A 23,999-nucleotide genomic window follows, 5' to 3' on the forward strand; every position below is an offset into this window, starting at 1 on the left:
AAGCAGTTAAGAAATGCAATGAAAGAATAAATATAGAGAATAAAGTAATAAACTACTTGTCCCCCCCCCCACCTTCCTGAGTACTAAAAGTAAGATATGGCATCTGTTTGTTATCCAGAAGCAATGCTGACGGGGGTGGGTGGGTTCTCTTTTATATAGATATGAAAAATGCCCTTTGTCTCAGGTTAGCCTCTTGTGAAATAACGGTATGATGCAACACAGTGGAAACACCCCAGTTCCATATGGTATTCACAGTATAGTCGGTGCAATTTTTCATTTGTAGGTATTGAAATACAAGAATTGGAAGGGGGTGGGTGGGGAGGAGAGGCCTTTATGTACAGCCCGGTCTTATACAAGAGAGCTGGTATCGCATAGGCCAACCTCTCTCAACTTTTTTACCATTTAGAAACCCCTGAAACATTCTTCAGGCTTCAAGAAACACCAGAAGTGGCACCATCATGCAGAATATGGTTGAGAAGCATAGCTGTATACACCCAGGGCCCCTCCTCTTTCCACCCCCTCCATGCCTATCATTGTCCATTCTGGGAGGGGGGGGACAGGTTGACATATATGGTCATATCACCTATTAAGGAAACCCTTCCAGGGTCGTCAAGAAACCTGAGAAAACCTGGCTTAATAGTTCAAATAGGACCTGGGACAGCAGAGCTCAACCCCCTTTCCAGGGAAATTTACCAGGTGACCTTGGGCCTGTCACAGTCTCTCAACCTAAACTACTCCACAAGCTGGTGGTCGTTGGGATAAGGATGCTGCAGAATGATATTAATGGGGTACCTTTCCGACTTATTTATTCCATAGGGGGACCACCATGGAGGATGCTCAATCAAGAGCAGTTGTTAATCTTACTTATTTATAAGGTGAAACCTCAAAAGGCTTTGCTGTCTCAACAACACAAAGCAGACGTATCAAGCATTAGGCCCAGGGTCCAATCAGGGCTTTTATCTGGCCTGGAAGCAACTAGTTTGGTGCAAGAAACAGGAGACTCCTGCGGGGGAATCAAGTGGGCAGAGCCACTCCTATTGTGGCTTCAGCAGGGCAGAACACCCTCATCTGCACCAGTCAGTCAGAACCGCTTCACTTCAGTGGCAGCCTCACCAGTAAGCTGGAAGCCACAACATGGGTGTGTGTGGGGTGTGTGTGTGTGTGAATATTGGCAACCCTACAACAACCTCCCTGCCCTTGCTATAGAAGGGGCGGCATAATCTCTGGCTAAGAGCGATGAAAATGTAGGTTTTGGTGTTACACCTTCGATTTTAACGTTCGCTTTATTTCTTGCACCACGACCTGATGTGATTTTTTTTTTAGTACGGAAAGAGAGCTGCGCTTCTGTATGCCAGCAGCCAGGCTGCGTTGCAGATGGTTTGACCCACCACCACCCCTCCCTTTCCCGCACATTGGTACAGCCACGTCGGTGTCCCAGAAGCCGCTTCCTTTTTGCTCCCGCTGTTGCCCTGGTAAGACGTGGCTGTTCCTTGGCCCGGCGCTCCCTCCGTCCGCCCTTTGGGGCCGGGAATCCGCGGCTGAGCTGTATGCGGGGCGGGGCACTGCAAGGTCGCTGGCTAGACGCGTCCAAGCGCTGCCTTTGGGGGTGCGCAGGCCCAGCCACAGATCTCCGGAAGACTGAGCGGCTCTCGCGCAGGGGTGGCCAATCTGGGGCGCTCCAGGTGTCCCTGGACCAGGGGTAGTCAAACTGCGGCCCTCCAGATGTCTATGGACTACAATTCCCATGAGCCCCTGCCGGCCAACGCTGGCAGGGGCTCATGGGAATTGTAGTCCTTGGACATCTGGAGGGCCGCAGTTTGACTTCCCCTGCCCTGGACTATAGTTACCATGAGCCTCTGCCTGCATGTCAGGGGCTCATTGTCATTGTAATCCATGGAGAACAGGAGAGCCGCCGTTTGGCCTCCCCTGCTCTAGCAGCCTTGGCACTTAGGGGTGGAAAGGGCTTGAGCGCTTAAGGACTTATCCCTTGAGTCTCCGGACCAGCATGTAAACCAGCCTAAACCGGTTTATGAGGAGAACGGACCTCATCAGGGTGTGATGTGATGGAGTCCAGCCTCCAAAACGGGTCGTTTCTCCAGGGAATTGATTCTGTCTTTTAGAAATTAGTTGTAATTCTGGGGGTCTGCAGGCCCCACCTGGAGCAGGCCTGTCTCCAAGTGCTTGCTTGCTTTTGTTTGAATCCTGCCCTGCTCTCTAAGTTGTGAATCCCCTCTTCCATTTTGTCCTCACACCTGTACTAGGCTGGGCTAAAAGAGGACAATTGGGCCAAGGTTTGCCTCATGGCTCTGTTGGGGATTTGACATGACACCAGATGCATTCTGTCTAAACCTGCATGAGATTGCTTCATATTCTAGATTTTTTGCCATGTGAACTTTCACTTTACAGTTAAATGTGCTAGCTTTATGGTGACTTGGACTGCTTCTGCACAAGGAATTCAGCCTGACTCACCGCTTGTCTAGGATCAGGCCAAATTCCTGCTTCCTCATGACGTCGGCATCAGTCAGGGTGGTCCGTTTCTTGCCACAGGCATATGTCGGGCCTGAGCTGTCCTGGAAGGGGAAACATTGGGCTGTCCTGGTTCAGCTTCTCCCCACACTCGCCCGCAACATCATGTTCTTCAAAAGAGAAATAAATGCGCCAGGTGGCTCTGCCTCACTGGACAGCACACGGAGTCACCTGGGGCATTTCATTTCTTTTTGTTTTGAAGAATGTATGATTACTTCGTTAAGCAATTACGTTCTTAAATTCTTTTTTAAAAAATCTGTGGTGCCCTGCAGCACACCAGAACCTCACCATCCTGGCTGCCTCATGCGGGGGCACAAAACTCAGGTGGATGGGGTGCAGTGGGCCAAATTCTCCCCTGTGTGGGAGTGGGAAGGATTGGGGCAACTTGCCCCAGACCAGAAACCAGCCAGCAGTGTGGAGCAACACCTCCTGTGTGGTAAACATCCTGGAGATTCAGGATTTTAAAAATACCAAAACTCAGGCCTCCTCTGCCCTTAAAAGCTGAGCACCAAATAGCAATTCACTAATTCTTTGTTGCATCGGCAATGATGAAAGCATTGAAAAACCTGCTCTTGTAGAACTTATTAAAATTAAAAATAGCTCAGACTCTCTGGAAGGCAGGTGGGAAAGGTGGTAATTACACAGTAGATGCAGCCTAATGTAGCAAATACAGTATGCTATCTCTCTGTTCAGTCATTGAACGCAAATCCCGCTCCCCTGAGCTCTGGCACAATTTCTGCGGAAGTATATTGCAAATGACAAAATGCTTATGTTCCCCTGGCTCAGAGGTAGAGTTTGAGCTCTTAAAAGGAACATGCTTTCTCTTTTCACAGATAAGCACTCAGCATGTATTTTCCCAATTGGGATCAACTCTTGGAAAGGTAAACAAAACATGAAAAACTACCTAAGCAGTGGCCGCATCCAGCCATCCCGCGTGTGTGGAGGCTGAATGGAAGCTTCCTGATTTGCATCAGGACTGGACTTTATCTGATGAAGGGAGCTTTGACTCTTGAAAGCTTGTACCCTCAAAATCTTGTTGGTCTGTTAGTGTTTCTTCCCCACAAGCCGGGATTCTGTAACTATTTACTTGAGATTTTTCAAATCCTGCTATGTAAACCCTCCAGGTTTGCCTAGGCATTTGGCTTTTGCATATCACAGCTGGGAGATGTTTGATCCAAGGGCCCAACCCATGCACTATCTCGGCTGTTCCATGTTCATTCCCTACTACAAACTGGGGTTTGTCATATGGTCCAACTATAGCAGTAGCAACTTTAAAGAAATTAAAACAAATTATCATCCTGCTGCAGGAAAGGTTGCCAGTGTGCAACTCAGAGATGTCTTTATGACAATAGGTGTCTGGTGTTGACCTACTAACATACATTTTGCCATTGCTTAACCCTTCTCCATATGCAATTGAAAGAGAAGGCAGAGAAACTCCTCACAGTCCTCCTCCTTTCTCTTTGCTAAATTAAGGCAATTGCTGCATCAAAGCAAAGAGTGGCTTCTTTCTGAAAGCTTATTGTTGAAGAGAAACATAGATGGGAACATCTTTGCTAAATAAGAAAATGTAATTCCATTAAAAGCAGCTGATTTGATTTTCTCCCATTATTCAAGTGCAGCATCAAATTGAAATGTATTCTTTTTTGTCTTATAGGCCTCCCCCCCTCAGTATAGTGTGACACTCCCCAAAATGCAAAGCAGAATCGCCCGTAGTGCCCCAAATCTACTTGTGCATTTGACGAGATCTCAGCCCTTTATGCGGGTGCCTACTCTCTCAGCCTTGCAGAAACAAAGAAAAACCAGAAACCTTTTACAGCATTTCAGATACACAACAGAGGTGACTTCTGAAGGGGAGAACAAAACTACGGCTGAGACCCTCTATGAGCTATCTGTGGATATAAAGAAGATCCGTAGGCGGAAGCCCTGGGTACTCTGTAAAGAAGTGACATATGCCAAAGAAACAGCTAAGATTTTGCAAGAAATGGGAGCTGGCAAGAGTGACATAACGTATATTTTTGAGCACTGTCCAGAGGCAATCCTTTGTAGGCCTACAAGTATCAGTTGTCAGAGAGACCTGTGGCTGTCCGTCTGCCCAAATGAAAAGCAACTGGTGGAATTGATAAAACGCTTCCCAGAAACCTTTTTTACAGTTGAGCACTATGATAAACAGAAAGGTAACATTAGATTCTTTAAAGATTTGGGCCTAAAAAATAGGATTATCAGCAGACTCTTAACAAGTGCCCCAAACATCTTTTACAATCCTGTTGAGAAGAACAGGCATATGATAGAAACCTTACAAAGTAACTATCTACGTCTAGGTGGTTCACAAGATAACATGAAAACTTGGCTGCTGAAATTACTAAGTCAAGATCCGTTTATTTTGTTAAATAGCCCTGTTGCTGCCCAAGAAAGTTTGCAGTTTCTTCAGAAGAATGATTTCACAGATTCAGAAATTTTAAGTCTCCTGTCAAGGCTCAAAGGGTTTATTCTTCAGCTGAACACTGTTACTATGCAGAATAGCATGTTGTTCTCAAAGACTGTTTTCAAATGCAGTGTTCAAGAATTAAGAGAGCTCATCATAAAATGTCCTGCCCTTCTTTACAATTCTGTTCCAGTTCTGGAGGAAAGACTGGAGGGGCTATTGAAAGCAGGGATTTCTGTAGATCAAGTAAAGGACAATCCTGCAGTGTTGGAACTTACTCCAGAAATAGTCCAATACAGAATTAAAAAATTAGATGCTATAGGATATGATATAAGAAGAGGAAATCTAGAAAATCTGACTGGGACAAAAAAAGAATTTGAAATCACTTATGGAAAGATACAAGCCAAAAAAGAAAGACCAATATTTAATCCAGTTGCTCCCTTACATATAGAAGATTAATTTCAACTGAAGTCACGTTATGGTTGGAAAAAGAAGTTTCTATGATCATATTTTCATAACTGCAATAAACCAGACCTAATTATTGCTCGAGTTGATTTTTAGGCCTTTTTCAGACAAAATTAATCTCTATAGACACAAAACTATGTGATTAATAGGATTGCATGCTTCCCAATCCATTAGGGAATTCTAGTTAATGATGTTGCTTTTAGCAGTACTGCTATTACTAATTATGTTAATCTACAACAAAAAACTGATTCAGAAGACAAAGCCTTTAGAAAACCATACACTTTGAAAATACCAACAAATTTCCAGATTTCCATAGCTGTACAGTCTGAACCTATGCCTGTTTACTTAGAAGCACTCCGCATTCAGTGGTGTTTACTTCTTGGTAAGTGTGCATTAGTAAGATTGTTACGACTACCTTGTTAGAAAGTCTCCTAGGCTGTATGCAACCTTTTGTTTATAAGCTAGTCTGGATAGCGAGGCTCAATTTAAGAAGCTGCATTTCCAGTTCTTGTTATAGATATAAAATACGTAGGCAGACACTAATTTACTGTATGGCTGTGATTGTGCCACAACTGAAAGAACCTGATTTCCTGCGATGGCTCCCTATAGGCAGATATAAGCTTTGAAAATGAAAGTATTTTCCCACTAGTATAACATGCTAAAAGCTGCCAAAGGTTCGATGCAGGTTTAAGAGGGAAAATTCTCCAAAGGTTACATAGCAGTGAATCCGGGACTGTGCTACACAGAGCCAGGATTAGCTACTGCTGCCTACTTTGTTTAATTCAGGATAATGAACAAGGTAACTGATCCATTTAGCCCAGGGCTGTCTATTGGGACTGGCAGCACTTCTAATTGAGACTTTGGAGAACACCTTTCTTAGCCTTACTGCTAAATAGCCCTTTACCTAGAGATACCTAAATTAACTTGGGACCATGTATGTGCAAAGCATGTGCTTTGTCATTGAGCTACTTGGCAGCTGAAATACAAACAGCAGCCCTAAAGTATTACATACTCCAGTAATCTGAATATATACTTTACCAAAAATTCGCTCTTCAGTTTTTAAGCTTTACAAAAATACTGATCTATCAGAATCAAACCCACTTATCAAGAGGGTGATACGGTTAATTTCTCTCTTTTATTTATATTCTTTTACACACATTTTAGGAAAAACTGCATACAGAATATTCATGTGAACTTTAGCCATCTTTTACAAAAAATGCTAAAAAGTCAACAAGAACATGCTGAAGAGCTCCCAAACACACAATGCATAAACCAGCTTACTCCAGAGCGCAAACCATCCATTTCAGTAGGGCTATTCTGGAGTGAATAGGTTCTAGTGTGAAAGCTAAAGATCATGTTAGATCTTACCCAGGACACCCTGGAAAACGCATGTGATAAAGCTTGAATTTTTATGTAAATCACCCAATTCTTTAAAATTGCTTTGTTTTTACTATTGCCAGTCTTGGGTATCAGTAAAAAATATCAAGTCTGTAATCTAAGTAAGTTGTTTATGTTCTTATACTGGAAATTATAAAGAGGTAAATCCATCACTAACAGCAACAGCACAGTCTCTGTCCATTTTCACCCACTGAGAATATGCAGCAACAGTGTTGCTGGATTGTCCTTTTATCTAGAAAGAGTGTCATTTTTGAGGCTTCTGGCTGAATAATATAGAAGTGTTTTTATTCTAGACCTACAAGTTACCCAATATCATACAGACTGTAAACTTGGACTTAAAGTTCAGTTTAAACAAACTACCAGCACAAGGGATTTTGTTTGGAAGGTAAAGAGTGGGTACTTGTTAAGTTACACCTGAGATTTAGCAGTCTTTCTCCAGTCAGTATCAACAGGGTTTTTGTTGTTTTTTAAGTGTAAAGCTGCTTCTACAGACTGCATTGAAATGAGGGACATTACAAAATCCTTATAGTTTCACTAAGTAAAAATAGATTGTTTCACCATAAGGCATGAATGATTGTATTAATATACCGTACATATATATATATACACACACACACGCAATTCGCAACAGCAGTCACCACATAAAGAGTTTAGAGAGAATATAAAAATAGTTTCAAAAAGCAAAGATATATGATGTCAGTTCAATGATTCCTTATTTTTTTTTTAAAGAAGATACAGAAACCTCAGACTTGTAGTTGGAACACCGGTATATTTGTGGTAATGCAGAGGCTGCCAAGAGCACCATCCAGCCAAAAAATAAGCACTGTAAATTTTCAACTGAGTATAATGAGAGAAATTAAGCATGCGCTTAAATCTCCACACTAGAATCAGAGGACTTAAATTTTGGCTAAATCATGCCATCTATTTTCACATTTTTAGTTCAAGACTGCGAAAGATCTACAGTGAAATAATATTCAAATGAAACTATCCCTTTAGACACAAGTACTTGATCCCATATTCATCAAGTATTAACATTTCACCCAGTGACAGCTTGAAGAAATCTTAACGTTTTAGAAGGTTTGGGCACTGTGCACCAAGCTGTTTGTGTCCCTTTCAGGTGAAGTTATTCATACAGCTCTTTAGGAGTCTAAAACATGTAGCTTTGTTACAGTCCAAATCTTTGCAGATTTCAAAGCCAGAGAGACAAACAGGTCTCAGTCTTTTTTCTTTTTTAGTCAGACTTATCCTTTTTCTTCCCTGTTAAAGGCACTTTACTTGAGATAGCAGAACCTACAGCTGTAACACCTCCTGTCACCGCAGAAACACTTCCTTTAACCAATCCGACTCCGACAGAAGGCACGGCTGTAACAGCTGTCTTCGTCATTTCTAGGCTTTTTCCTCCTATCCATGCTACGCCACCGATTGTAGCACCAACGGCTCCCTTTGTTATACTGAAGAGGCCCCCAGTCACACGAGAGAGCATGCCAGCCTGCTGTTGTGGGTGATCTTTTAAGGAACCTAAAAATTAAAAAAGGAAATGTTCAGTTAGCATGCATTTGAACCTAACCATGTATCATTCTGACATGACATCTACATGTTTACCAAAAGCATCTTTTTGGCTGTCTGAGGAAAGCCACTGTTACCAGTTCAAGTTCTCATTAAACGGCATACCACAGTCAGTGTATTATTATGGTCATTGACTAGTAAATATGGTCATTGACAACACAGTAATGGTATACTATTTTACTGAGCAAGGAGGAGGAATAAATACTTAAAATGAACAAATCTGTACAATAAATCTTAATTTTTTTGGTCATCATTGAGCTGTGATAGAATTTGTGAAACTGTTACCCAACACCTTATTTCAACCCTTCCCCATCTATACAAGCGAAAGAGACATCAGAGCAACTGTATTTTGACAGTAGTACAAGTTCCAAGAGTCTGAAAACTTTTCAAACATTACATGAAAGATTCCACTTAGTGGTTTTACAACTAATTACAAATGTGAGGATTCCTTCAAGGCCTTCTAAGGGCCTGAGTTTTGATGTGTCTGCTGGTTGCATCCAGCAAATCTGTGTTTGAGTATCTTCGGAATCAGAATTTTAAAAACTTGATTAATTATAATTAGGAGTGCATATCACCTGATTAAAGAACAGTTGGCAAGTTGTAAGGCCAATTTATATTTGACATTGGCGCTCATAGCATGAGCTACAGGTGTTCCTGCTAAGGATCAGGCTTGCAACAGAGAGTGTGTGTTAAAAACTCATCCTCAAGGCTTCTCCCACACACATACACCCCCCCCAAAAAAATGCCTCTGCCCAGCCGTGATAATGATTGCAGATTTTGAAAACGTACAGCCAACTCAGAATAAATATATTATTAGATATTTATATCAAGCTTAGCATGCTTAGAGGCAAACACTAGATTTCCTAATTGCAGTATTTTCCAACTACAAACTCTGGGATGGGGGAAACCAAAACTACCAAATACATGATCTTAGACTACGAAGGGATTTTCTTTTAGAGGTTGTGTACATTTCTTTTATATATAATAGAAATCAGAGTAGCAGAGTACTAGGATGTTTCCTGGCTTTGATTTCACCATAAATCTCTGTTAATTGTGACAACAGAACAGAGCTTCTCCTCTCTCCTCAAATGACCCACAAAATGCTGCTCCTAGGGAAACCCGGGACCTTCAAGAACAGCATGAGTGAACTGAGGGCCTGCAGCAGGGTGAGAAACTGGCAGCAATTCCTTTCCCCTAACACATTAGCAGAAATTTGGGATCCAAGCACAGTGTTCACAGCATTGGTCACTCGCAAGCCATACATGCAGGATACCAGCTTCCATGGAGCCCCAGCCATGGCGACCGCTGGAGAGCACCAAAGGTGAGCTGGCGGCAGAGCAGCAGGACAGTTCCCAAGGCAGCAGCCGGGAAAGAGGATGAGGAGGAGCTGTAGCCCGGTACCAACTGATCCATGGACCGTCTCCGGACCGGGGGTTGGGGACCACTGGCCTTGTCCAAATGAACACGGGTGGCACAGCCACCTACCTCTATACTAAAATCATGATGGCAGTTTTGAAGAATCACCAACCAATATATAATACCTCCTATTTGCACCTGTGTAGCACTGCTATTATTGGCTAATATCTGCAAAGTACAGGAGCTATGCCAGATATGAGTGGAAGTTAAAAATTCCCAGATGTAAATTTCTAAAACACACATTATGAAGCACACAATTCCAGATATAACATGAGGAACCACATCATCTTCCCTAGACACAGAACTATCACTGAGAGAAAACTTTCCTTCTCATCTATCCATCAATATTTTGATGGGAACTCTGGTCTGGAAACCTCTAACTGCCTGGAAATGTCCTTCCTGTGAGCTAAGAATGCCTGAGTCTGTAGTTGCTTAAATCACCCTCAAGCAAAACTCTGACAGCCCCATACCCTGTCTAACATCCAAAGCCAGGAGTAACACCTTTCAACAGTATCCAAACCCTCCCTTCTTTTGTTTTCAACATGACAATTAAGTTGCAATCCTCAAAACAAAATTACTTGCGTGTTTTTAACCAACACTTCACTGAAGTAAAGCGAGCTAGTATTTCAAGTGCTAACACAAAGCAATGGTTAGTGCTAGTCTTGCAAGGAAATAATCAAGTTCAAATTTTCACACAATTTTGAAATTTACTGCATAGCCTTGGACAAGATAGAGAAAGGTAAGGGAGCCTATCTTGAATGGTTAAAATGGTCTCCTCTTGAACTCCTCAGAGGTGGGGTATAACAACAGGGTTCGTGCTGTCCCCATTCATTTGTGCAGCATGATGCAATGTGCCTCCACACACCCTACTGTAAGTCAAACACAACAGAACTGAAGCAGGAAAATAGTTGTCAACACCAGCATGTATGGGACAAGGAGCAGCAGTTCAGCAATGGAACAGTCAGTTCCACGAACAATCTCTTTCCCTAGGAGGACCTGTCACACACGGTCTAATGCAGAGTAAATTCTTTGTGCAGAGGTAACAAGAACAGCAGGTCTGTTTCTACAGTCAGTTTACTCACAAATTAAAACAAGAGTAATTTTCCTCGTACAACTGAGTCAGGTTCTCTTTTAAACTGGGTGACAGGCATTCCTGTAGTGAATGACTTGTCAGTTCTGAGACTAAAGCCAACTTTCTTAATTCACTCAAGTGAGAAAATAATTTGCAATTTAGTAAACAACTGGGTCTACAAACACATGGAACACACTTCAGCTCCAACACTGCATCTGTTGGTTCCTCAGTATTAAGAGCAATTTGGAAATTCATTTGCTTAAGCAACTTAAAAAATACTTATGGAGATCTCTGATAAACAACTGCAGTAGTATGACATCTTGGTTTACAGAATTATAATCATTTTGTCACCAAGTTTTACCTTCTGGTGGCTCATCATTAAGGTATGGAGGAACGTCCTGTTCATTATTGTCTGTTTGATTCATTGTTGCCTAAAGACAGAAACAAAGTTGACACAGATGCAGTTATTTAAAAATATATTGCTCACCCACCTCCCTTTAAAGAACACCAAAGCTACAGGCTAAGCCTAATATGTGACATAGGAGATTTTATTTTTAATTTGAAGTGGCTGATAGGAATATGAACTGGATGACAGCAACAGCACAAAGGCTGATGAGTGAAGAGCATTAATGTGTTTTCCTCTTACACTAAAAATAAGGCCATATTATACAAAGCCCAACTACAATGTTAGCCCAGTAATATAAAATTACATAGCTGCAGCAAGATAATGCCAGAGTCGGTGGTGACTTAGATTGTAAACTTTAAGAAAAAGTATGGACAAAGTAAACACATCATTTAATTGAACAAAATGCAGAGACAGCTAAAGGCATGAAAACAGACTTTCATTTTAACTGCATCGTAAACCTGAGCATTATTGTAATAAAACATGGAAGCTGAAAGTGGTACACAAGGATCCACTTAAGTCAGCAGAGAAAAGGCCAAGGTGGTTAGCAAAGCTTGACAGGCCTCATCTGGACAGCAAGGTGATTACTGAAGATAGCAGCCCTGCAGCATGGCACCAAGACCTCAAGAATGCTGTCATAAAATAATAAAAATAATGTTTACCTATTCGGGAAAATAACAAAACAGTTAAGATCTGTATTGTGATATTTGTTAGTTTTCTTTTTAGAAGTCTGGGCTGCTTTCAAACAAATTTTTCTCCACCTTGAATTTCTCTTTTGGGGAGTAGCCACATGACATCATGGTCTAACCAGACTTTGTTTTCCCCCACCCTCAATATGCTGTATCCCAAATATACTTTACTTCAGTATTTTTGGAAAGAACAGAGTCCAAATGTATTAGCATGTTATGAGTAAGGAATGACACAGATTTTCCTGCTGTAAATGTCCCAGCTGGACTGCAGCTCATAGATGTAATTTTCCAATATTTCCCAGCATTTTTCCTGGTGGGCCACATATATTTTCATTTCAATTTTTAGTCTTTGAATTCCTAGAGCTTTTTTTAAAAAGCAATTTTTGGTTGTAGAGATATAAGGGTAAAGATGTGAGCTGTTATTCCAAATTACTGGAAGGGGAAGCTGGAGAGATGCTGGATGTATGTCAATACTGTGCTATAGGACTATAATGATCCACTGCAACTCATCTGTTGCTTTAGGATGCTTAGGGCTGAACCTGCATTGAGCAGGGGATTGGACTAGATGACCTGTATGGCCCCTTCCAACTCTATGATTCTGTGATCTATTTCAAACTCTAATACAACCATTATAGTGCTATAGTACATGTGTGAAGAACAAAACCAAGATTGGTGAGTTGACCCATCAGCCATGACAACTATGTCTCCAAAAGCCAACACAAAGTCACTGAGGAGCACATGTGGAAAGTGCATGTAAAACTCTAGATGCGGAAGCCCTATAGCAAATGCATGCCTCTGCGCTTACATTACAGCAGCCATTTAAAACAATATGGAGAATCCTCACCATATGGAAGAAACCTTGTTTTACAAACTGCAAGAGGAAAATAGTGATCATTTCACGGATTTTTGTATTGTAGAAATGTTCCATATATTAACTAACATATTAATCAGGCAAAAGCACTTCAGAAAAACTTTGTAAAACCAGTCCATATTAGCAAGAACCACAGATTGGAAATTTTTAAACAGAGGCTGGACAGCCACCTGACAAAGAGGCTGATTCTGTGAAGATTCAAGGGGGTGGCAGGTTACAGTGGATGAGCGATAGGGTTGTGAGTGTCCTGCATAGTGCAGGGGGTTGGACTAGATGATCCAAGAGGTCCCTTCCAACTCTATGATTCTAGATGCTGAAGTTGGTCAGATGGACTGCATCAAAATATGTTTTTTAATAAAGATAATAGATTCATCTAAAAAGTATGATAATTGCAGGGTCTGAAAGACGGAGCTCTTCCACCAGGCATATGGTTGAGGCCAGGGCGGGTGGTCCCGATATTTGACCTGGGCCCCCTGAGTCCATCTGAATGATCTGATTGCCTCACTCCCATACTATAATGATATTAGAAAACCAACAGCTTGGTGTCCCTCAGCTAACGTGGGGGGGGGGGGGGGCTTAGTGGGGTTAGTTAATGTTTTCGCCTGTTGCCTAAGATTGTTGATACTGATCGGTTTTAATGGCTTTTAACTATGGGTTTATTGTAATATTTTTATTCTGTAAACCACCGTGAGCCTAAGGGAATGGCGGTATAAAAGTTTAATAATAATAATAATAACAACAACAACAATAATAATAAAAGTCCAGTGGGGAATAGACTCCAACAAAGAAGGACTACTTTCAGTAACACAACGTTGTGTTGCAATATCCGCACATCGAAGGTAATAGCTAACCTGGTCTCACTTCCTGGCCTGGTATTGTACAGTGTCACATAATGGCATGGTTACAACTTAATTACTTTTTATGCCTTACTACACATCTGTAGTATTCCTTCTATGTTCAGAGGGATAATTTGCATAAATGCAGATTTACTGGCTAATATTAGCATTATTGCTTGCTAAGCTGGTATTTACTATTCACAGGAACACTTCTCTGTAATTTTAACAAGAACAACATGCTCACTAAAACTTTTAAAGAATCCTTCCTCATCAGCAGAAGTCAGATGAGCTGTCAGACAGGCTTAGATTCATAAATATGGTTGTCAATGGAAACCATAAATTCACTTCTGGCATTCAGCAGGAAAACCCTCTCATCTATTCCTATCACAGAAATAATGCATTTTCAAAAAGTCACAGGCAGTCTAGAGAAGCAAAGCAAGCCTCTTTCGAAATGGTTCCTGCCCACCTCTAGTGCTAATATGCAGTACATCGATGTCTGCAATTGGTGGGTAGGAACTGCTAAAATTAAATACATGTACATGACTGACTTGCTATATCTTACTTTGCATCTAGAGTAAGAAGGGAAAGTGCCAGGCCTCTCTGGCTCCTAAAAAGAACAAAATTTTAACCAAGTTCAGTCAAAATCTGAGCGATGATCGTAACTGTGTTTGCATAAGGAAACGTCTACTGAAGTGAGCAGGTCTAGCATGTTAAGGATCAAGAAAACCTGTCCTGACATCATTAGAGTTCACAGACTACAAACATCTGGACAAAATGCTGCCAAGTGATACCTTATAACATTAATGTAGAGAGGTCTTTAATTAGGGGGATCTAGAAAATACAAAATTTTGAGACCAGTCAGTATCCTGGTGCCCTGGCCAGTTCAGGCAGCCAAGCACCACCTACAAGTTTAATTGGACAAAACACTAGGTCTTAATTCCTGTTTAAGAAATTCTCTTAACACTACTGTATGCTGCTTTGAAAGTTTCTATTTTAGATGTTAGCACATGCATAACATTTAAGACACCTCCTGTTTTTAATCCCCACCCACCAGCTTTATGAAAATGATTAATTCTACTTTAAAGAAACTTAGGAATGACTCACTATGCAGATATTTACAAATGTTGTGCCTTAGAAGCATACTGCTAAATATTTTTGCTTCTGTCTTTCAAGACATCAGAGCAAATCTTTGAATATGTGTTCTATCTATGGAAAACAATCCATCTCCCACTGAAATCAATATCCAGTTCCAATTGATTTTAGAAGGGATGCAACACTCCTCGTGTCAGGCTTATTTTTTTAAAGACCAGGCAGCATGATGTAAACATCTCTAAAGTATCATTTTTGTCATGCAATTTTATTTATTTAGAATATTAAGCATTAATATAAAGCATTCTATATTACATTATATACATACGTGTATAACACCTTGCAGTACAGCTTCAAGACACAAAACCCACGTTCTATTCTCTTCTTTCTTTTAATTAAATGGCAAAATCTACAAACAAGAAGAGTACTGGTAAGGGGAAAAATACATTATTTCAACATAGCAAGAGAAATGCTGCACACATGTAAGTTGAAGCATCCAAGTTATTTCCAAAAGAAAAAGTAGCTGAGCTTGTTCAAGAAATGTGACCTGAACAACCATGAAGCTGGATAATGTGGTTTCCAATGAGGCAACTGTTCAATAGCTATTTTTACCCTACTTAATGTGAGAGGCTCCTCTCTGAACATCATCTAATGCAGTGGTCCCCAACCTTTCTGAGGCTGGGGACCGGCAGGGCATCGGGCCGCGCCCGCGCATCGGGCTGCGCCCGCGGGCCGCGCCCACACGGCCATGCGGCCCGGCCCTGATTCCCTCTTCCCACCTCCCGCAGTAAGAAGCTTCCCGGGCCGCAAGCTTGCGGCCTGGGAAGTTTTTTACTGCGGGGGGGTGGGGGGGTGGGGAGAGGGAGCTGCGGCCCAGCAGGTTGGGGCCCGACACCGGGCCGCGGCCCGCAGGTTGGGGACCACTGATCTAATGTATTTACATAAAGAGGCAGCTTGGCATTTTTGGCTGTATGTCACCTATAAGTGTGTAACCGTGCTGTTACTACATAGCCTCACATTTTGTCAACCTATAAAACAACAACTTTGCAACTAGATATTTTAAAAGCAGAAAAAGTAATAGCTTTTACAATCATGCATAACATTGCGCCCAAAATGTAAATGTAAACATTATCAAAGCCATGTATTTGTTTGTTTGTTTATTTATGGGAACTCAGGGTGGATTACATTTTGTGGTTCAATACAATCCCTGTAAAAAAAATTAATCAGTTCAGGTTAAAACAGTAAGATTAAAACATTTACCTTAAAATCTTATACCTTAAAACCATAAATTAACAATAAATATTAAATATTAAAATCGATTGTAATGTTGTTGCTGTGGGATTGGGAGGGAATTGTCATTTAATTCTAAAATATAACATCTCAGCTTGGTGGGGGTCAGGCAGAGAAGCCAGTGGAATTAGATCTTCTGGCCTCAATCAGCCCCAGCGGAACAGCTCTGTCTTGCAAGTTTGTGGAACTGTCGATGGTCCCACAGGGGTTTGATGTCCTCTGGCAGAGCATTTCACCAGTCTGGGGCCAGGGCTGAGAAAATTTCAGAAAATTACATGTGCAAGGCAAACATGCATGTTCCTGATTCAAGTGGGTAGCATGTTGATCTGAATTAGCACAACAAAATCAGAGTCCAGTAGCACCTTTAAGACTAATATTTATTCAAGGTGTGAGCTTTCAAGTGCAAGCACTCTTAAATCTTTGTTGGTCTTAAAGGTGCTACTGGACTCTGATTTTGTTGTGCTACTTCAGACCAACACGGCTACCCACTTGAATCTATCCTTATAGAAGGCACCACATTTAGCCACTTGGAATGGAACTCCATCAACCTTACAAAGACCTTGCACAGGTTAGTCTGAGGAAGAGTGCTTGCACTCGAAAGCTCACGCCTTGAATAAATCTTTGTTGGTCTTAAAGGTGCTACTGGACTCTGATTTTGTTATGCATGTTCCTATTTGCCACGGAACGTGCCCTGCATTCTGACTTTCTCCACAAGTACATGCACATGTAGCCATAACAGGTGGTGGGGTAAAGGGTTCATGGAATGTCTTACATGAGCCAATACCTGCATGAAATGCATTGTTTGTGAATTTATTTTAATTGTATGTCCATCATATCAACCTACTAATGTTTTTCTGTGTATACAAATATCAATGAGGCAACACATAGTGTTTTTAAAATGAGCTATGATCCAGGAGGAGCTTGATTCAAACTTTTCCCCTGCCACAAATTCATTAGGAGATTTTATGTAAACAACTCTCTCTCAGCCTTAAATTCTTCACCCCCTGATTATTGTAATGCTGACTTAATATGACAGGAGGATTCCAACGATAATGAAGTACACTGGTCAGAAAGAGTAATATAAGTGTTGAACATGATACTATTACAGGACAGATATTCAAACATTCGTAATTGAGTGCTTCGTATTGTAATGACAGGTTAAGATGAATTACCATGAAGTTGCTGCGACCAAAATTATATCTGGATTAATTGCCTACTGCTGAACTATAAATTATCCTACTACAGGGATTCATTTAAACACAAAATAAGATCGCATTATATATTAAAATATGCAAAGCATTAATTTATATAACACATTGGCACAAGGAGACCTTGAAATTAATTGCTATACCACATAGTCCCAATGCAATTCTACAGAAGAAATATTGTAATACATTGAGTTCATATCTCAAACCTAGTTGTGATGTGCTAAAGTTCTGAGTGTGGAGGATTCATAATACAAATCCTCCACCTCTCAGCCTGTTCTCAGTTGGATCCCAAACTCTTCTGAACTTCAGCCCACACTCAGGATAGATTTTCTTGCCCTGTTTTGTCCCAGATATATTCTCAAGAGGCAGTGATGATGGGGCCTCAGCTATACCCTAAAACAGTGGTCCCCAACCCCCGGTCCGGGGACTGGGACCGGTCCGTGGATCAGTTGGTACTGGGCCGTGGCTCCTCCTCATCCTCCTTCCCAGCTGCTGCCTCAGGAGCTGCCCTGCCACTGGTTCACCTTTGGTGCTCCCCAGCGGCCGCCATGGCTGGGGATCCCCCTCGGCATGACACTGCACAGCTGCTGCTGGCAGCACCCCCCAGCGGGCAGTGGGAAGTCAGGGGCACCAGCAGGAAAGCAAGTGGAGCAGGGGCTCAGGCGGCGACTTCCCTCAGCAAAAGACTACCCCCTCCCGGGCCTCAGTAAAATTGTCAAGCGTTGACCAGTCCCCAGTGATAAAAAGGTTGGGGACCACTGCCCTAAAACACTACAGCAATTTAGATTTAATTTATACCCCAGTTTTTTTCCCTTGGGCAGCCCAAGTGATTTACAACATTCTCCCCTTTCCCAATTTATTTTATCCCCATAACAACTCTGTCAAGTAGGATAGGATGAGGGTGCATGACTGCCCCAAGATCACCCATATCACAGTGGCCCTCCTAAATTCTAGTCCAATGTTTTAACCTCTACACCAGGGGTAGTCAAACTGTGGCCCTCCAGATGTCCATGGACTACAATTCCCAGGAGCCCCTACCAGCATTTGCTGGCTGGGGCTCCTGGGAATTGTAGTCCATGGACATCTGGAGGGCCGCAGTTTGACTACCCCTGCTCTACACCATTGGAAATTGACTTTCCTGAGCTTCCCTCATAAAGCATGCCATTGGCCCCGGTATCAAATGTTTTCAAGGACTGCTTGTGCCTGATAAACTGCTGCAGCGGTTTTCCATGGTATAATGGAGAATACACTTTAAGGCAGGCTTTCTCAACATATTCTGCATGATCATGCCACTCCTACGGTTTCTCAATGTTAAAAAAGTTGAGAAAGGCTGCTGTAAGGCTTCATTACATGGTTCCCCATGGTGCTACCATCAGGTGAAGTACCAGGAGACCAGAGCTCAGAAACAAGCATGGGTGTCAACATCTGAATGAGTTGGTGTTAAAACATTTATTGCTTTTGTTAAAAAAATTGTTCTGACATCTAAATCCAATTCATACTGAGGAATACTTAGAAAAGATTAAAATTTGTGCTTCAAAAGTAAGAAGTTTAAATGGATTTTGAATAAGCCATTTTGCTTTTTAAAAATCTTTCTGACATGAGAGATACAATCCATACAAAATTGCTTAAGTCCACCTTGAACTTACTGGGTCTTCAGATTGCACGGCCGTCTCTTTCTCAGGTCTTGCCCATGAGACTGAAAGATTTTACAAGCCTACACATATACACACAAAGAACAGTATCAGATGATCAATTCAGCATGCATCATGCAACCTTAAGTGCCAAAGTGACTTACCGAGAACCATGAAAATTAACAGGGGAAAGCAGAGTAGAATCACAGAATCATAGAGTTAGAAGGGGCCATACAGGCTATCTAGTCCAGTATCTGCCTAGCCGCTGCTAAAAGACTGCCAGTGAGTGAATTTTCCCCATGATATCTAACCAGTACTGTTCTACATGTAGTTTAAAGCCATTACTGTGGGTCCTATTCTTTGCTGCCAACAGGAACTACTTCATGCCCTCCTCTAAGTGACAACCTTTCAAAGATAGCAATCATATCCACTTCTCAACCTCCTCATCTTCAGGCTGAACATTCCCAAGTCCCACAGCCTTTCCTCATAGGGCTTATCTCCTGGCTCCAGATAATTCTTGTCACTCTCTTCTGCACCCTTTCAATTTCGTCCACATCCTTTTTGAAGTGAGGTCTCCAGAACTGCACAGTAATCCAGGTATGGTCTGACCAATGTGGTATACAGTGGAATATAGCTTAAGCAGGCTTAAAGGAAGCATATCCTCTGAAGTCAATCCCCAAAAAGGGAAAGAAGACTGTGCTTGAAGGACACAAGTACATTTCTGTCCTGCCCTCCCCAGTGAGGTGTATAGCACTGTCTATTCAACTTGAGCCAGTTTGGTGTAGTGGTTAGGAGTGCAGACTTCTAATCTGGCATGCCGGGTTCGATTCTGCACTCCCCCACATGCAGCCAGCTGGGTGACCTTGGGCTCATCACGGCACTGAAAACTCTTCTGACCAAGCAGTGATATCAGGGCTCTCTTAGCCTCACAGGGAAAGGGAAGGCGACTGTAAGCTGCTTTGAGCCTCCTTCGGGTAGAGAAAAGTGGCATATAAGAACCAGCTCTTCTTCTTCTTCTAACCAAAGACCTGTCCCCCACCCCTCACCCTTCCCCATCCCTTATGCCCCAGCCACACCAAATAAGGGCAGTGTCCTCTACTGGCAGAGATATTCTTTGGCATCTGAGGGAAGTATAAATTTATGGTCCTCATTCTGGCTCAGTTTTAACAATAGAAGCTGAGGTTAGGCAATTCATCTTAATCCTTACCACTTTTCAGTAAACATACAATTTATCATCACTGGTAGAGAGTCTTCCCTGCCCTGTCTCCCCACCCCCAGCATTTAGAATAACTCAATTTCCATATGTGTTAAGAGATATAGCTTTATACTTACCAACTATAACTGCATCTAGAAATTCCACTGCAATTTTCTTGTTCAAAGACCTATGGGAGTAATATGCATACATTTGAGTTCTCAAAATGCATCTCAGCTGCATCACATACTAACATGGAGACATTCAAATAAGCTATACTGCTCATGAAGTTCCATAACTAATACAAATCTTCAAAACAGCAAAGAGAGGCAAACTGGAAGACCAAAAGACAAGAACTGTGCTCAGTTACAATTATAACATTCAGAATATATTGTTTTGATGAAATAATTCTAACATTGTTTCACAGTGGGCATCAATCAAGGTAAGGTCACCTAATTGGGGGAGATATGACTCCGTTAGTAGCACCTGTCCTCATCACAAGTCAGGCAAATCAAAGAAAACAGAGGCTTCCATCCAATCACAAATCTTTGGTGCACTTATGTCATGGAAAAAGAGGCTATGTGGGAGAAAAGCTGCCTGCATCAGGTCTCAGCAATGGGAATGAAAGGAAGGAAAGAACACACAACTCTCATTGCACTGCTTGTAAAGGGGAAGAGAACGAGAGTGCTATGCCCAAACAGTTGCTTTCAGACACATAAACCAAAGTTCTACAAAATGATACATATTTTAAATGCTGCTGTTTTTATAAGCAGCTGGCAACTTGAGAGATGGCCAGAAACTATGGAAATCAATAACTGAAGTTTACATTTATTTATTAAAACAGGGTGGTTCAGTATAAGTAATCAAACTGCAATAGTCAACCTCAGAAGCATAGACAAGAGTGGTTCTTAACTGTTGGTAGCTTTGCAGAGACTGAATAATACAGGTGTTCTTTCCTATCCTAACCTCAAATTAGTCAGATTCAAATGCTGTGTATTTGTTGGCTATATTAATGATGTTGCTTACTAATTTACTGCTCATTTACTCTCTCCTTATATATGTACTCTGATTATTTCTATTTAATTGCCTGAGGAAGTATGCATGCACACGAAACCCTGCATCTTGAATACAACTTTGTTAGTCTTAAAGGTGCTACTGGACTCAAGTTTTGTTAAATTAGTCAGGTTTTTACTTGTGAAAATATAAACGGGGTGGTTCTTGGTGCCACTTGTATTAGAAAAGAGTATGTGCATTGGAGAGCTGATAATGGAGGGAGAATAGTTGCAGTTATTATGCCTCATGAAACAATCCGAATGCAGGCGCCACATTGGAAGTAAATCTTGAAATATCAGTGAGCTCACACATTTTTTTGGCTCTCTGAACCAGAACTAGTCAGCATCACTTCTTCACCATGTTAATTTGTCAAGGAAATTATTTACATAATACAGCTTTTCAATGGAGAAAAGTATTTTTCCATTGAGTGTGCATTCCATCCCCTGAATCAATTTATGAACTTGCCATCACAGAACCATTGGCCAGAAACACTGGAGGAAGCAACCCCCCCCCTGAGTTCCACTCAAAGAAAAAAAAACATTTCCAACAACTGTAAGCAAGAGATTCCTCACAGTTCAAACTGAGCTTTCCTTTTAGGGATTTACATGCAGTACTTTGGTGGATATTCTTCAGGTCTGGTTAGCCAAACTAGTGTGTATCTGTGAGAGAGAGTGTATGTTTGTGTGGCTGAGCAGCAAAATATACTTCTAGAGACCTTACAATAGATGGACCTTCCCCATACGGATTACAGTTAAGTCATGTTTTCGGACAAGGACAGTATGTTTCAGAGTTCTCAAGCGCTGTTCTATTCTCCAGCCAGGCGACCAGGCATCTGCCACATAAATTGATCCCTGAAGATTTCTCAGACTACATCATAAACATGGCTCCATCTAGCTTATCAAAAACAGGTTTCCAGGCACAGCATGAAAACATACATGCATGTATATTACATTCTAAATCAGAGCGCTAGAAAACAGTAAGCAGTAGCGTTGTAAATGAATACTCTCATCTAATCTTTTTTGCACTAATGTAACAGTAACAGAGGACAGGAAGGCAGAGCAGAACTGTAAACAGCAACTGGGGGGAGGAGATTATGTCGACTATAGAAGCTAAAAATGGGGTTCCTGCGGGCACAAAGAGATTTCTTGGATTGCTACTGTGACGTGGCAGGAGAGGCCGGGAAGTAACCTGGAGCTATACAGCTGTGGAAGGAAGTGTTGGTTGGCCTCTTCTCCCTGCCCCCTAAAGGGTTCTTCCACGTTGTATGTTAACACTCCTTTCTTAACAGGAGGTGCTATACAGCTTCTCCAGAACATACTAGAAGGCAACTTCTGTCTTCTCTCCACCCCCACTTCCATCGAGAAATTCTCATGCCATTTGCACATCAACTCCCTCCCTCCCCCCCCCCAAAAAAAACAACAACCCTAACTGGCTACTCCTTAAAGGAGAGAACAGCACTACAGTCACACACCCCTCATCGCCATACACACACACACGCACCAAGTCCAACACTCTCCCCGATTACAATGGATATGGCCATTTTAGCTTTAAACCTAAGAGGAACAGAAGAGCTCCTCCTGTCCAAAAGACTTTCTTTTAACAAACGAATCTCTCTTCCCCCCCCCCAACCCACCCCCTGATTTATTTTCACACCTCAAAAGGGCTAACTTGACAACTATTGAAAAGGGGTGGGTGGTTGGAGAGTCCCTGCAGCCTATAAACCGCCGCCCCTGTTCAGGTTTACCGTTCTCCTTAAGCCACCATCCCCAGCTGCCCCCTTAAAACCCCGTGCCGCTCGGCCCACAGCCCCGTAGCTGCAGCGCCCCCCTGAGCACAAACTGGGGAGGGGGAAGGAGGGGTGGGGGTCGTCCGGCACCGACCCCCTTGCTCCCCTCTTCCTGAAAGGCGGCCAGGGGGAGGGGAAGACGGGAGAGCCCACCCCCCTCCTCCCTCCTCCCTCCTCTTCCCTTCCTCCCGTTACAGGCCGCTTCTCGTCCTCACCTTCCCGCCGCTCGCTCTCCCCACTCGGGTCGCTGGAGCCGAGAGCGCCGTCGCCACGCCAGCCCTCCCCAGCCCCGGAGCCGTGAGCGGTGCTGGAGCTGGTGCTGCTGCTGCTGCCGCCGCTTCAACGCCTGCCGACGTGGCGCCCTACGCACCTCGCCCAGTCTCCGCCCGGAGAGCCCGCCTCGAACCCGGCCCCCAGCGCCCCCCGCCGCTCGGAGGGGCGCGCAGGCGCCTCAGCCTAGGCCCCGGCCTGTCTGCCGCACGCCCAACGGCCTCCGAGTCTCCTCAGGGTCCTCCCTCGCGGCTGAGGCGCTGAAGGCAATACACGTTTTTCCCCCCTTCCCCCCCCCCATGCTCCCCTCACCCTTTGCTTTCGGCCTTTTCTGAAATTGGTTGTAAGCGCAGTTTCCCGGTGGACACAGACATGAGACATTCTCTCTGCGATCGTCAATGGTCAACTTTCCCCCGCTTCCCCTAAGTGTTCCTGTGCCGTTAGGGCAGGGGTAGTCAAACTGCGGCCCTCCAGATGTCCATGGACTACAATTCCCAGGAGCCCCTGCCAGCGAATGCTGGCAGGGGCTCCTGGGAATTGTAGTCCATGGACATCTGGAGGGCCGCAGTTTGACTACCCCTGGGACTGCATGACAGGGCGAGACCTGCCTGTCTTGTCGTGAAGATGCTAGCGGCGAACCTTAGCCCGAGGCTTTGCAATGCTTAAGGGACCCAAGGGCATTGCCGCAAACGGTTAAAAAGGTCAAGATTACATCACACGAAATCCTTACCAACAGTGTAAGTAGGGTAAGGTAGCAGAGGACTGATTTGCAGCGGAGGGAGCAGTGCAGAAATAATCGGCATCATGGCATAAATA

The 23,999-nt window shown here is 42.9% G+C and overlaps 2 protein-coding genes across 10 annotated transcripts; one reads left to right on the forward strand and one right to left on the reverse strand.

The window, feature by feature from the left end:
• Positions 1 to 273: 273 nt before the first annotated feature.
• On the forward strand, positions 274 to 5,497 carry MTERF2 (mitochondrial transcription termination factor 2). Of its 6 annotated transcripts, none has more exons than XM_077339690.1 (3): positions 1,154 to 1,472; positions 3,360 to 3,407; positions 4,181 to 5,497. In XM_077339690.1, exon 3 carries the CDS (start codon positions 4,217 to 4,219, stop codon positions 5,405 to 5,407), a length of 1,191 nt encoding a protein of 396 aa, XP_077195805.1. In that variant the 5' UTR covers positions 1,154 to 1,472; positions 3,360 to 3,407; positions 4,181 to 4,216; the 3' UTR covers positions 5,408 to 5,497. The 6 variants fall into 6 exon arrangements, with proteins under 6 accessions (XP_077195802.1, XP_077195805.1, XP_077195807.1 ...); XM_077339691.1 differs by lacking the exon at positions 1,154 to 1,472 and adding an exon at positions 1,553 to 1,569; XM_077339687.1 differs by lacking the exons at positions 1,154 to 1,472; positions 3,360 to 3,407 and adding an exon at positions 274 to 1,115.
• Positions 5,498 to 6,529: 1,032 nt separating this feature from the next.
• TMEM263 (transmembrane protein 263) lies at positions 6,530 to 23,352 on the reverse strand. Of its 4 annotated transcripts, XM_077339695.1 has the most exons (7): positions 23,129 to 23,352; positions 20,215 to 20,264; positions 18,898 to 18,965; positions 15,082 to 15,162; positions 14,227 to 14,271; positions 11,227 to 11,296; positions 6,530 to 8,329 (listed from the first exon to the last, which is right to left on the reverse strand). In XM_077339695.1, the coding sequence occupies exons 6-7, from the start codon at positions 11,288 to 11,290 to the stop codon at positions 8,043 to 8,045; spliced, it is 351 nt and encodes a 116-aa protein (XP_077195810.1). In that variant the 5' UTR covers positions 11,291 to 11,296; positions 14,227 to 14,271; positions 15,082 to 15,162; positions 18,898 to 18,965; positions 20,215 to 20,264; positions 23,129 to 23,352; the 3' UTR covers positions 6,530 to 8,042. The 4 variants fall into 4 exon arrangements, with proteins under 4 accessions (XP_077195810.1, XP_077195812.1, XP_077195809.1 ...); XM_077339697.1 differs by lacking the exon at positions 18,898 to 18,965; XM_077339694.1 differs by lacking the exon at positions 14,227 to 14,271 and having other exon boundaries at positions 23,129 to 23,339.
• Positions 23,353 to 23,999: the final 647 nt, after the last annotated feature.

The sequence above is a fragment of the Paroedura picta genome, chromosome 5 (assembly GCF_049243985.1).
Source record: "Paroedura picta isolate Pp20150507F chromosome 5, Ppicta_v3.0, whole genome shotgun sequence".
In the NCBI taxonomy this organism is placed as follows: domain Eukaryota; kingdom Metazoa; phylum Chordata; class Lepidosauria; order Squamata; family Gekkonidae; genus Paroedura; species Paroedura picta.